Here is a 14,701-nt window from a genome sequence, read left to right on the forward strand (position 1 = left end):
TGGGTGAAGGGCACTTGTCTCTTGTCTGGATGCCAAGCTGACTTTCAGAGGCTATGGGGTACTTTGGAATTAAGGAGTCAGTCATGGGATTACAAGGCTGGATGTGTAGATACCAAGGGAATTATGCGGTTCTTAAGACAGTGGAACTGAGAAAAGACTTTATTTATGCAGAGATAATTGTGGATGCCAAAGCAAAATGCGGGTGTGGTAGAGCAGGTGGTGATTAGATGCAAGGACAAACGTATTAGTTCTGAGGATATTATGTGAGACCCAAGGCAGTTATTTAGGCTCCAAGGCATTTTTGTCATTTTAAAGGTTTTAGAAATGGGTGTACGTTCCAGGGCTGTGGTGTGTAATCAGAAATAGTGTTTGCAAGCAAGGATAATTGTTTGCAAGTAGAGGTTAATACGCACGAACAAAAGTGGGTATGTGCGGGTAACCAAGGAGTCGTCCTCCATAACAACTGCATCAAAGCATTGCGAGTCTCTGTGTACCAAATGCTGACAACTCACAGTTCTTAATATGGTTTTGACTGGAACTGACAACATAGTCTTCAACATTGTAGACTAGTAATGTTGGATGAAACCAGGCCACCAGGGTCCCACTCTCTAGGGTTTAGTTGAGACTATAGAGAACACAAGTGCAGGCCCAGGAGTATACCTCCTGTCCAGGTACTCACCCTAGAAAAGGAAGACAGTGTGCAGGTGCTGGGCTCTTGCAGGGACACAGAAATCCTTCCCCGCTCATAAGCCATATCAAAATCCGAGCGTGGACCCCGCTGGACAACTGCATTAAATGGGGGAGAAAAAGATGGTACATTTGTGTTTGTAACTTATCTGTTTGGAGTGGGTAAACAAATAAAGCAACTTATGAACAGCAGCAGAATCAGAAAGAGTCAAATCTTAATGGATCAAATACATTAATGGCATATACATTTTAGGTTTTAGAAGGAAAATGCTACTTACCAGTATGCATCTGTTCTTTGCATGTAGAGCTGAAGATTCACACACTATGCATTAGATCGCCATCTGGTGTTGGGCTCGGATACTTGCACCTTGTTGTTGTCTTGGAAGAAATCTTTGTAGTCACGAGATAGGTGACTTCTCCCGTGGGTCGGCGTGTGTGAATCTGCAGCTCTACATGCCAAGAACAGATGCATACTGGTAAGTAGCATTTTTCGTTTGAGGCATATGAGCTGCAGATCACACACTATGCATAGACTGTACAGCATTATCTCCCTTAAAGGTGGTCACCTGTATCGGTTGCAGTAGTTTGAAAGAGAGTTTCAAGAACAGCTTGGCCCACTGAAGCTTGTTGTTTGGCTTGCACATCAACACAATAGTTTTAAGTGAAAGTGTGTGTTGCAGACCATGTTGCTGCCTTACAAATGTCTTCTAGGGGAATGTTCCGTAAGAAAGCCATAGAGGCCCCTAGTTTGCGTGTGGAATGCGCTCTAGGAGGAGTTGTTAATGTGCGTTTAGCCTTTTGATAGCTTATTTGGATACATTTAACGATCCACCTTGCAATCCCAGCTTTGGAGATGGGATTACCTTTGTGAGGTGGTGAGAAAGCTACAAACAATTGTTTTGTTTTGCAAAAAGATTTAGTCCTATCAATGTAATAAAGCAGTGCTCTTTTGACTTCTAGGGCGTGAAGAGCTCTCTATGCTACGGAGTCTGGGTTTTGGAAAAACGCCGGTAGCTCCACTGGTTAAGGTGAAAAGCAGAGATGACCTTAGAAAGGAATTTTAGATTTGTCCTGAGAACTACCTTGTTACGATGTATTTGGAAGGAGGGTTCTTGTATGGTGAAAGCCTGGATCTCACTTATCCTTCTGAGAGGTAATTGCAATAAGGAAAGCTACTTTCCATGTGAGGAACTGAAGTTCACATTTGGGTAGAGGTTCAAGTGGGGGTCCCATGAGCCTAGTAAGTACAATGCTGAGATTCCATATTGGAGAGGGTGGCAATCTAGGAGGGATGATTCTTTTAAGGCCCTCCATGAAGACTTTAATTGCTGATACCCTAAACAGTGACAAGTGTTGTCTGTTTTGTAAGTAAGCAGCAAGTGCTGCTAAATGCAGACGTATGGATGAGTATGCTAAATTACATCTTTGCAGATGTAGTAAATAGCAAATGATGTTCTGGATGGTGGCATCCAGTGGACTGATATGATTGTTATTGCAGTAAATGGCAAATCTCTCCCATTTTGCTTCATAGCAAGCTCTGGTGGTAGGTCGCCTGGCTTCTTTAATGATATTCATACAGTCTGGTGGAAGGTTAAGGTAACCGAACTCTAGGACTTCAGGAGCCAGATCACCAGGTTCAATTGTGTTGGATCGGGTGTCTTATCTCTCCATGGTTCTGCTTTAGTAGTGAAGGGGAGAGGTGTAGTCTTTGGTGTGGGACTACTGAGAGTTCCAACAGTATTGTGAACCATGGTTGGCGTGCCCATGTGGGAGCCACTAGGATCATTTTTAGAGACTGTAGTCGGAGCTTGCGTACCACTAGCGGAATCAGTGGGAGTGGCGGAAAAGCGTACGCAAATCTGCCTGACCAGTTCATCCATATCGCATTGCCCCTGGACAGCGGGTGTGGAAACCTAGCGGCGAAGGTTGGGCATTTTGCGTTTTCGTGTGTGGCAAAGAGGTCTATGGTTGTCCCCACATTTGGAAAAATGGCAGAAGAACTTGTGGATGTATCTCCCATTCGTGAATCTGTTGTGTTTGTCGACTTAACAGATCCGCAATCTAATTGTGAACTCCTGGAAGGTGTTCCGCAAGCAGGTATATGTTTTGCGGAATGGCCCACCTCCAAATATTCTGCGCGAGCTGTGACAGCTGCAGAGAATGTGGGCCTCCTTGTTTTAGTATGTAATACATGGCTGTCATGTTCTCCATCCGGATCAGGACAGCTTTGTTTTGTACATGAAGTTGGAATGATTTTAGAGCTAGGAATATTGCTAGCCGTTCCAGATGATTGATATGGAGCACTTTTTGTTGAGTGGTCCATTTCCCTTGAGTTGAGTGATTGAAGAGATGTGCTTCCCATCCTGCGAGTGATGCGTCTGTTAGTACTATCTGTGGAACAGGCTCGAGGAACTGCCGCCCTATGGATACGCTTTTTGTGTTCCACCACTGCAGAGAGCGATGTGTGCGGCTGTCTACCAACACCAGATCTGAGAGTTGGGGGGCGTGGCTTAGCAAGCCACGATGGCGGCCGCGGTCTGCTAAGGCTCTGCAGTCGGGCGGCCCAGAAGTCCTGTTATCCTAGTCGCCCTGGGGGGACAAACACCCCCCCGGACAGCGGTGCCGGGGGAATTTTGGTAAACAGCGGCACCCCGCGCTGCAGGGGCAGCAATCGGCACCGACCTCAGCTCACGGACCCGGGCTCAAGATGGTGCCCACCTGCTCCTGATCGGGACGGGCCACATAAACGCGGTCCATCTGGGCATTCACCGTCTGAGGGCACACCCGATAGGCGCACGAGGCTAGGACCGGCCATTCAGCGATCCCCCTCATCCTCAGCCGCCGGGACCTGCGACACCGTCCCGTACCAACGAGGGGCTAGAGAAGCTCCGGGACCGACGGAGTCGGCCGGACGGCGGGGGGCACCACCACGAGGCTGCACACCATTGTCGGGGCCAGAGGTAGCCCCCTACCTTGTGCGGACATTGGCCCCTGGGACAATTAGCAGCAGAGCATACCCCCGGCGGCCCTGCGGTCGGCGGGGGTTCCTGCACTGGAGCCAGCCTGACCCCAACATGGTGACTACGGAGCGGTGACACCGGAGTAGCCAGATCTTCCAGTGGACCTATGGGACAGATACCTGGGGGCGAGTACAGCGCGTCGCTGGCCTCCCCGCAAACCTCTCGAGACCCCCCCCCCCCGCTGGCCCGGATGCACCAATTGTGGGCCGGTCATTCCATCACCAATGCCTGACCTCAAGATGGTGGCCGAGGCCCAGTGACCAGGACGGAGCTTGGGGCCTACCTCCCTTCTAGCCTCAGCGAGTGAGCACCCCAGGTGTTCTCAGGACTCACATTGCCGGGCTGGGCTGGATTGCTCTTTGTGGGTGACCTCCTTCGTGTGCTGGTACGCTGGGAGGAACAGAAGTGGACCAGCAGCGTGTTGTGGGCCCCACCCGATCAGCACGGCTGGCGGCGCGACGGAGTGGCCCCGCTGGGGTGCTGGAGATCTAAGGGCGCATTACGCCCCCCTACTGCAAAAAGGCGGCGAGTAAAACGGCCGCCACCAAGGGGCGCAACTACTCGACCTCACCCCCGCGACAGACGCAGCAAAGAACGGAAACAACACCAGGGGTCAGCACCATGGGGAAGCCGAGGGCCACCCAGCAAACGTCAGTCCCTGAAACAGCGCCAGAAATCCAACCCCACACCAGTACCCTTTCTAAAACGCCTGCGCTACTGCCGGACCCCACTATCTCTGACAAGCTGGACCGGGTCCTGGCGGCCATAGAACTCTCCAGGCCTCCATGGAAGAGCGCATGGGCACTCTCACTATGGACATTAACCTCATCCACGACGATCAACGGAATCTGACCGATAGGATGAGGGAGGGAGAGCGGTCCCTCGCGGATATGCAGCCAACTCTGAAGACGCAGCAGCAAACACTACGGAAGGCCATGGATCGCTTGGCAACAATGGAGGAACGGGTGGACGATTCGGAGGGACGCTCCTGGCGCTGTAACATCAGCGTGCTGGGTCTCCCTGAGGGGATCGAGGGAGCACACCCCATCGAATACGTGGAGGCCTGGGTGAAGTCCTTCGCTCCAACCAAGGACCGCACTGCCTTCTTCTCTATAGAGCGGGCCCACAGGGTCCCGGCTGGGAAACCGCCACCCGGCAATGCCCCTCGCCCCCTGCTCGCGAAATTCCTTCACTTTCAGGATCGCGACACGGTGTTGCAGGCAGCGTGGCGTGCAGGCCCCCTGCAAGTCGAAAACCAGCATGTCATGATTTTCCCCGACTACGCCAAGGCGGTGCAAAAACTCAGGGCGTCCTTCCTGGAGGGGAAACGTCGCCTACGGGTGAATGACATTCAGTACTTTCTGCTGTTTCCAGCCCGCCTGAAAGTCATCCATACCGGTACCACACACTTCTTTTCCGTGGTGGGGGAGGCCAGCGACTGGGTGGATCGCCACTGCACGCAAGGATCGGCTACGGCCCGGCCGCACAAACGCAGTCACAGGACTCCAAGCAACAGGAGACGTGCCTCACAGTAAACACAACCGCAAGGACAACAAAACTGGAGAGAACAAGCAAGACGACATGAGGTTGATTCCCCGGACCTAGAACTGCTCATGCAGGAACGCCGATCGGAGGAGGACATCGAGGGGGTCCCCCATCTCTTCTCCTCGAGCAGTGAAGAGGACAGTAACACGGCCCATCCCGCTGCTGACTATTACCATGCCCCCGGTGACACCACTGATCGCTGATGCCGTCCACTGAAAGTACCACCGGTTGTTGCCCGACAGCGCGCTAAGCAGACGAGCTCCTGTGAGCGGGGACTCCCGGCTGGGAGCCACCCGCCTTGTGCGTCAGGACCCACTGGACGCACTACACCCCGCAACGACGATCGTTTTTCCTGCCAACGCCCCGAAAGGAACACACCTCACAGACTCGGCCTGCCACCCCTGTGATTTGACTGTTCGCTCCCTGGTTCTAGGAGCGCTGGTTTGGACGTATCGGGCTTGCCGATGCGTCCCAGGTATTGGGAAAGTTCTCTTACCCAGTTACACGTTACATTTCCCCTGTTATCTCACCCCTTATACCCCACAGGAGAAATTAGCATTCGGGCAGTCGAAACATATGGAGGGGGCTTACGAGGGCTCTTTTCTAACACAGCGCAACCACATCATCCTCCGCACCTGTGTATCCTACAGTCGAGTATGCGCACCAGGGCACAGATGGTATTTCACCCACTTCCCCATGCAGCACGCAGATATTAGTATACTTACCCGGAATGCACGGGGACTCCACTCGCCGCACAAGCGATATACGACATATGCATACATAAAGCGCCAACATGCCCACATTGCGTTCCTGCAAGAAACGCATCTCACAGCGCCCGAGACGGATAAATTGCGATCCTGCTGGCGGGGCATCCTATGCACTACATCATACTATGCGTTTGCACGCGGCACACTTATTTGGGTTCGCCCGGGTACTCCGTTTCAGGAAACGCGCAGAGTAGTGGATAAGGAGGGGAGGTATGCCCTAATGGAAGGAATACTGGACGGCCAGCCAGTCCTGTTAGGCAGCATATACATGCCAAATGTTGAGCAGGATAGATTCTAGGACTCCCTCAGGGGCGTGCTAGCACAATTCACTTCTATCCCATGGATTCTAGGGGGCGACTTTAATTGCGAACTCGATGTTACACTCGACAGGTCCCACCCACCGCCACCACACTTTCCTGCCCTTGCACGGTCAGAGCGATTCCGCCGTTGGGTCGGTCACTGGACGTTGGTGGACGCGTGGAGAGCTCACCATCCCCACACTCAGCTCTACTCATTCCACTCCATCCCACACAACTTGCGCAATCTGTTAGACAGATTTTTATGCACATACTATGTATCCGATGGAGACCGCCTCCCCCACCAGTGCCCACATGGCACCTCCCGCGGGACTGCCTCCCAGACCAGATATTCCAACACGATCACGCACAGACGGTCCAAGATTATTTCACTTGCAACACAGGGTCTGCCACCTCCAGGCTAGTGGAATGGGATGCATTCAAAGTGGTGGCACGGGGCGCATGCATTAAACAGATAGTAGAGGTCCGCCGCACACTTGAGCAAACGCTCTCCAACACAGAATGCACGCTAGCGACACTCACCAAAAAGGAGGATGCCCGGTCGGCCACGGCGGATCAGGTGGCAGAGGCAAAAACGAAATACACTGCTGCCGCCCTAGCTGACTTGCGAAAATTTAATTTTCGAGCTTACGCCGCTCGGGTACACAGAGAACGCGACAAAACAGGTACCCTACTGGCGTGGTTGGCGCGCCAAGACATAGATGTCGCACCCATCACCGGGATCCGGACCCCCGCAGGTACTCTGGTCCGCTCCCAACAGGACATTCTAGACGCATTCTGGCAATATTATGCCGCGGTTTATAGCACCCAGAGGCACCATCAGCAAGAAGGGGTAACCAACTTCCTGGATCCGCTGTCGCTCCCCCATATCGCAGAGGCAACAAGGGTTTCCCTAGATACGTAAATATCAGACGCGGACGTCTCCTGTGCAATACGCTCATTGGTGCGGAACAAAGCTCCGGGCCTCGACTGGCTACCCCTTGAGTACTACAGTACCTTCTCCACCCTGTTGGTTCCCCGGTTAACCGCCATGTTTGCGGACGCTCTCGAACGGAGAGAACTCGCAGAATCGCAGCGGGAATCGGTCATTGTGACCTTTCTGAAACCACATAGAGACACACAACAACTGTCCTCATACCGCCCCATCACACTCCTATAAGCAGACTGTAAAATTTTGGGGAAAATATTAGCCGCCCGGTACGAATAATTATTGCTTCCCCGGTTCACCCAGACCAAAACGGTTTCGTCCCCGGCAGGAACACGTCTCAGAATATTAGATGGGTCTTCCATGTCCAGGTTCAGGTGGAGGATGTCGACCCCGCTCGGCCTGCATCATACTTGACCTCGAAAAAGCTTTCGATACTGTGACCTGGCCATACCTATTTGCAGTCCTTCGCCGGACGGGAATAGGCCCAACCCGCTGCAATACACTCTGCTTCTATACACCAATCTCACGTCTCGGGTCAGGCTAGGCGGTACATTTCGTCCCCACTGCAGGTTGAGAGGGGCACCCGACAGGGCTGCCCCCTTTCGCCCTTGATTTTTGCCTTAGCAGTAGAACCCCTGGCGATCCGCCTGCGCCAGGAGGGAACCGCCTGGGGCATTCCTATAGCGGATACTGTCCACTGTGTCTCCATGTACGCAGATGACCTCCTGCTATATGTCCGGGATATCACCATGGACTTGACCCCCATATGGACAGTCCTGTCCGAATTTGCGGAGGCGTCGGGCCTCCAGGTGAACTGGGATAAATCCGTAGTGTACCCCCTGCATCATTCCCTCGCTCCATAGGAGATACAGATTGGTATGCAGAGCCTACCATGGAATACGGGCGCTCCCAGTTATCTGGGTGTCCGCCTCTACCGTTCTCCCACCGACATCTACGAGGGCAATCATGGCAAGGTACTCGCCAGCATTCGTTCCTCGGTGGGCTTCTGGAAAAACCTCCCACTAGCCCCTATCGGTCGGGTAGCTGTAGAAAAAATGGGCATTGTCCCCCGACTATTGTATTACTTCACCAACCTGCCGGTCATACCACCCAGAAGCTTCTTCCGTGAATTGGACATGCTCCTTCGTGCACTCGTGTGGGGAAACGGACGACATTGAATAGCCCTCACCAAACTGCAGTTGCCCACTACACAGGGGGGACTTGGTGCCCCCGCCTTAGAGTCATACTTTCTCGCAGCGCAGCTTCAGTGGCTCTCGTATTGGACGCGGGCAGGCATACCGGGGAGACATGCACAATGCACGGCCCTGTCCCCATCCCTGAGCCCTGTCGCCTGCTATTCCAGGGCACCAAAACCCGCCGGACCTACCCCCTGCAAGTGTCGGTGGCCCGTCAATGCATGCAACGAATTCATCGTATTGCAGCAAAGACCCCATGCTATTCCCCATGGCTACCGTTGGTGGGGTGGCCACAAGGGGACACATTTTACGAGCGCCATGTTGCGTACGTGGACGGAGTCCGAGGTCACAGAGGCAAAAGCTCTGTTTGCAGAGGGACAACTCCGCCCATATGAGCAGCTTATGAAGGACCACGACCTCCCCCCGGGGCAGTTTCTGACACATCGACAACTGGTTGACTGTTTTCGCCCACACAGCGACCTTACAACTTGCGAGCCCGCAACACACCCTGTAGTCCACACTATCCTCTACATGGGAATTGGCCGACACCTTGTCACTTGGCTCTATAAGTCAATTAGAGAACTCGCACATACGCCCCTGCTCACCCTGAGAGCCACATGGGAGGACGAGTTTGGAGGCAACTGCACGACCGGGAATGGGACAGAGCGTTGGAATTTCCGAAGAAAGAGTCTAGAAACGCAAGGTTAAAAAATATACAGTACTACATCTTACACAGGGCATATCAGACACCGGCGCGTCTCCAACGGTTTTACCCCGACACACTGTTCTTATGTCCCAGATGTCGCTCCCCTGATGCACAATTCCAACACATGTTCTGGAGCTGCCCAGCCCTTCAGACATATTGGTCAGCCATACTCTACTCCATCTGCACTCTCACAGGTCTCACAGAGCTACACTCCTGGGAGGCAGCTGCTTTGGGAATCTTTCACAGGCCAAAGACACGTAAGGTACAGGTCTGCTACGCTGCTCTGTCCCTGCTCCTAGCCAAAAGGAACATAGACATGCAATGGCGCGCGATCACCGGTCCCTCGTTTGAGACATGGGTGGGTGCGATGCAAAAATGGGTGGCAGCAGAGGAGGACGCCCTGAGAGAGGAGGAAGCGAAAGGTCAGCGTAAACACCCCATATTCTTCGAATGGGCCGTGCTGTCCCACCAGTTTAAGCAAGCCCATAGGTGCGTTACCCCCAGTACCTCCCAATGCGACGCTACAACCCCAGCAGCCTCAACGCCCCATTAGGGTGTACACGACACGATCCCCCGTCTCTCCTCTCCTCCCCACCCAACCTCTTGCAGATGTGTCCTGAATATTCTTCCTGATCCTATTCCCCTGGCTCGGTCTCCCCCCCCCCTTTTCTCTTTCCCCCCGCATTTCCATTGTCATGGTTACCGGTTTCATTCTTCCCACACATGTTTCTCAGTTCCTCTCCCCCGGTTCTCCCCTGCACTCACATTGCATCAGAGTTGGACAGGCCCACGCCTCTGACATGCACATCATATGAATACTGTTTGCATCCCGATGGCATGTCTGTACCATTGTAATGTCACCAATTGCATTCAGATGTACAGTGAGCGCTTTTTGAAAAAAGGTTAATAAAAGTAATTTGGAAAAAAACACCAGATCTGAGAGTTGTCCTTGAGCTTGGTTCCACTGATGTGCCAGACATTCCTGTAAGGGACACATTTGAGGTCTTGCATAAGGTACAATGAATATGCAGGATGCCATCATGCCTATGAGTTGCATGAACACTCTGGCTGGAAGAGAGTGTTGTATTTGAAATTTGCTGATGGGAGCTTGTATACTGGCTATCCTGGCTGGACTGGGATATGCTAGAGCCGTGGAAGTATTTATTGTGGCTCCTAGGTATTGATGTACATGAGAGGGTTGGAGGTGCAACTTGATATAGTGGATTGTGAAGCCCAAGTTGTGCAGTGTTTGGATGGTTTGTTGAGTGTGTTGAACACACTGGTTCATTGACTTGGCTTTTATCAGCCAGTTGTCCAGATATGGGAAGACATGGATTTGTTGTCTCCTTAAGTGTGCTGCTACCACTGCTAGGCATTTGGTAAATACTCTGGGAGCGGTGGGGACTCCGAATGGAAGGACTTTGAACTGATAGTGCTGTCCGTCCACTACAAACCTTAGATACTTCCTGGAGCAGGATGTATGGGAATGTGGAAGTAGGCGTCCTTGAGATCTAGTGTGGCAAGGAAGTCCCCTTGTTGGAACAGAGGAAGCACTTGTTGGAGGGTGATCATGTGAAAATGATCTGAATGTATTCAGATTGAGGGGGCTGAGGTCTAGTATTGGCCTTAGGGATCCGTCCTTTTTGGGATTAGGAAATGTAGGGAATAAACAACCCCTGTTCCCTGATGTAGTAAGGGGACTGGCTCTTTGGCATGCTTTTGCAGTAGTGAAAGAACTTCTTCTTTTAAAAGTGCTAGATGTTCTGTGGACATTGGACGCTGCTTGGGTGGTATGTTTGGGGGGTAGCTGTAAGTTCCAGGCAGTAACCATATTGGATAATTTGTCTTACCCACTTGTCTGTTTTGATGGATTCCCAGACAGGTAGGAACTGTGATAATCTTCCCCCGACCGGAGTGGAATGGTCTGGTGGGGACTGGAGGAAGTCACTGTTTAGCAGCAGGGGAGGTGCGAGTGTTGTTGTTACCTCGACCTCTTCCTCTGTTGTTATTTGCTCTATATCCTCCTCTAAAACATCCTCTATTAGGGGATGTATGAGTAGTGTTAGAAGATGAGGTATCTGTGCCAATGTTTTTGGAGGTTCCTCTGTAAAAGGAGCGACGAAAGAAGCCACATGTTTGCGGAGACTGTAAAGCTCCCATGGACTTAGCAGTCTCTGTGACTTTTTTTCATTTTCTCAAGAGTAGTGTCAACAGCCAGTCCAAAAAGTTACTGTTGACTGAACCGCTGATTTAAAATCGTTTCTGGACCTCTTGCTTAAAGCCTGAAATGTGTAGCCACGCATGTCTTCTGAGCAGTACACTGGTATTGATGGATCTAGAGGTGGTGCCTGCTGCATCAAGGGCACATTTAATTGAGGCGTTTGTTATTAGTTTACTCTCTTGTATGATATCATTTGCTTGTGTTTTATATTGGTCAGGCAAATGCTGTAATAGGGTTTCAAGTTGGTCGTAAGGGGCCCTATCATATCTAGCCTGCAGTGCTTGAGTGTTAGCTATGCGCCAGTGATTGGCTCTCTACACAGCTACCCTTTTGCCAGATGTGTCTATTGATTTGGATTCTTTATCCGGGGGTGGTGCATCCCTGGAGGCTTGTGAATTGGCGCGCTTCCCAGCGTTAGAAACTACTAGAGAATCCAAAGGTAGTTGTCGTTTGATGTACGCAGGGTCTTCAGGGGCAGGTCTACATTTTTTATTGATCCTTGGATTAAAAATCCTGGCTTGTACGGGATCTTTGAATATGTCAGGGGCATTTTTAATGACCCCTTTAATCATTGGTAATATTTGTACAGATTTTTGGGACTGTTCTAATGTGTCTAAAAGGAAATCCTCCCCTGTTGTGTCTGAGTGCATTGTCACGCCGTGAAAAACAGCAGCCCTATTAATTAGTTGCCCAAAACCAATACTGTCGTCTGGGGAGAGGATTTTATTGAGTATGGCTGGGAGTTTGGGAGGTCTGGAATACCTATTAGATCATTGTAATCCCAATTGTTTTGTGGTGGGTCGTCTGGATCTGTGAATGTGTCATTGGGGTCTCCCCCCAACCCTAGGTTCTCATCATCATCATCATCATCACAATCTGGTGGTGTGTGTGGTGGAGAAGTTACAGGCAGAGGTGGTGTAACAGGTTTAGGCAGAGGAAGGGGATTAGTAGGAAGTAAAGGAGAAGAAGGAGGCATAGGTGATGTAGCACAGTCCTTTTTCTTCACAGGCACTGGAGGCTTTTTGCATGGCACAGGGGTGACATGTCCAGTTTTAGGGTTAATATATATCTTTTTCTGTTTGGGTTCGACAGGATCCGGATGGAAAAGTTCCTCTTCCTCGATAACCACTTTCAGGGTCGATTTTTTTTGGTTCCTAGTGGGGTTGTTGTGGAGTTTTATGCTCTTTGGCATTAGGAAGCGTGGTAGAATCCTTAGGCTTGTTTTTCGATTCCGAAGGTTTCGGTTTCGGAGGCGTGATCTCTAGGTTTAGAAATGTTGGACGTCGGTTTTTCTATGGGCTGGAGGTGTTTGGGCCCGGTTTTATCTTTTGATGTGGAAGGAGTCAGGACCGATTTCGGAGCCGAGCGTTCCTCTGGCTTCGGTGCCGAAGGCGCCGGTGGGACTACTATATGCAGTTTGCTCGGTCCAGAGCTCTGGGAAGGCTAGTTTTTCTTCTTCGGAGCCAGGCACAGAGGCGGGGCTTCTGAAGTGTGCTTTCGGTCTCGAATGGGGCCAGCAGGTGAAGTCTTGACCAGTGCCTTCTGTTTTGGTGGTGGGGTTGGAGTAGGGGCAGTAGTACTCACTAGTTGCCCAGGAGAGATGGGGTTGTCTGAGTTGTCTGCCTCTGGCACAATTTCAAGATCTTCGTAATCTTCTTCTGGGACATATGGGCTTTCATTAAAGATGTTCTCTGGTTCCGGAGCTGATCTCTGCGCCATGATGTCGTCGAGCCCGGCGCTCTAGAATAGTCTTTTTCGATTTTAAGGAAGCGCAGGCTGGACAGCTGGACTTGTCGTGTTCTAGAGAGAGGGACAGGTTGCAGACCTTATGAAGGTCACTGTGTGGAAGCTTCACACCACAATGGGGGGGATTTTTTTAAACGGCGTCCTTTCCATGAGCCGTAGGCCTTACGGCGTCGATAGGCCCAGCGGCCCGCATCGACGACTGGAATCGGGTCGATGAAAGGCGCATCGACGATTTTGATATCTGAAGTCAATCCGAAGAGTTTAAGAAAGTTTTGAGCGTCGAAAAAACTTAATTTTAAAGTTTTGAACCGGAACGCAGAAGTTGCATCCAATGGCGGAATAAAAAAAAACAAGGATGGAGTTGATGCCCATGCGCACTATCGTTCAAGGGAGGAGTTTCCTATCTCGTGACTACAAAGACTTCTTTCAAGACAATAACAAGGTGAAAGTATCCGAGCCCAACACCAGATGGCGATCTAATGCATAGTGTGTGATCAGCAGCTCATATGCCTCGAACATATTGTTTTTTTCCCCAAACTCTGCTTGCAACATCCCTTCCCCACCACCACAGCAGTATGTTTGCCTAGGGCGAGGATCACCACAAACTCCAAGCACAGTTAATACCTAAACTTCAAGGATACCAATGGTCACAAACAGGAGACTGACAGATACAATGGAGTAATCTATGTGGAGCAAGAGGGAAAATATATTTACAGTGTTACAGAAGGCACAAGCCACTGACCTGGTCTCATCAGCCATGACCACACACTTCCACTGTGTCATACATACCAGAGATATCTACCGGCATGGAAATGCAGCGATTGAGAAGTGGGGGAGTCAGGGTCTCCGTGACCGCCGGCTTCACTTGGTCACCTGTGAACGACATCAGAAATGTGACAGAATCCTGTATTCCACTAGCCCCAAATCCAGGTATTACCAGCGATGTTACACAACCTCTAAATTATGAAAAATTGGGATATGTGTCAAATTATATTCTTTCCTTCTGTGCCCAGTGTCTGCAATACTCTCAGTTCTACTTCCATACCTTAAATTAACAAAAAAGGTCCCCGGGCCTTTTCTTTCAGTTTCACAACAAATTGCCTCTGATGCATTCCTTCCAAAATATTTTTAGAAAATCATAGTACCTAATAATGCTGTTAATACCAAAGATTTAGAAAAGGGGGTGGTGATGAACAGAGTGTCTGAATTAAACAGACCACTCTTACCCAGTCCAAAGATCAGGGCTTGATCCATCACCGTTATTTATCTCACTGCCCCATCCCAGCTCAGAACCTGGCTATATGCAAATCAGTCTGTCCCTGGCCCAGTGCATCATGGGAACAGGGCAGACTAAACTACCAAGCCAATTCTTCACCAGAAAGGAGACAAGCTACCGGGGACCGGTTTCTGGCATTTCAGCCGTCTTCGGCCCGGCTTGCTTGAATCCTGATGGAGCAGTGAGAAAGGGACTCATGTCTGAGTATACCCTGCCACACCTATAGTGGCCAAAAACGATTTAGAAAAGGGGGTGGTGATGAACAGAGTGTCTGAATTGAACAGACCACTCT

At 50.9% G+C, this 14,701-nt stretch overlaps 1 protein-coding gene across 3 annotated transcripts in view; it reads right to left on the reverse strand.

The window, feature by feature from the left end:
- Positions 1–14,701, reverse strand: part of PNPLA6 (patatin like domain 6, lysophospholipase) — a 354,753-nt gene that overhangs the window by 154,277 nt on the left and 185,775 nt on the right. For all 3 annotated transcript variants that reach the window (XM_086960602.1, XM_086960584.1, XM_086960592.1), the window contains exons 13-14: positions 13,923–14,006; positions 680–786 (exon numbers count right to left, since the gene is read on the reverse strand). In XM_086960602.1, the coding sequence (XP_086816728.1) occupies positions 680–786; positions 13,923–14,006 (191 nt within the window). The remainder of the gene's footprint in view (positions 1–679; positions 787–13,922; positions 14,007–14,701) is intronic.

The sequence above is a fragment of the Lissotriton vulgaris genome, chromosome 1_1 (genome assembly GCF_964263255.1).
Source record: "Lissotriton vulgaris chromosome 1_1, aLisVul1.2, whole genome shotgun sequence".
Classification (NCBI taxonomy): domain Eukaryota; kingdom Metazoa; phylum Chordata; class Amphibia; order Caudata; family Salamandridae; genus Lissotriton; species Lissotriton vulgaris.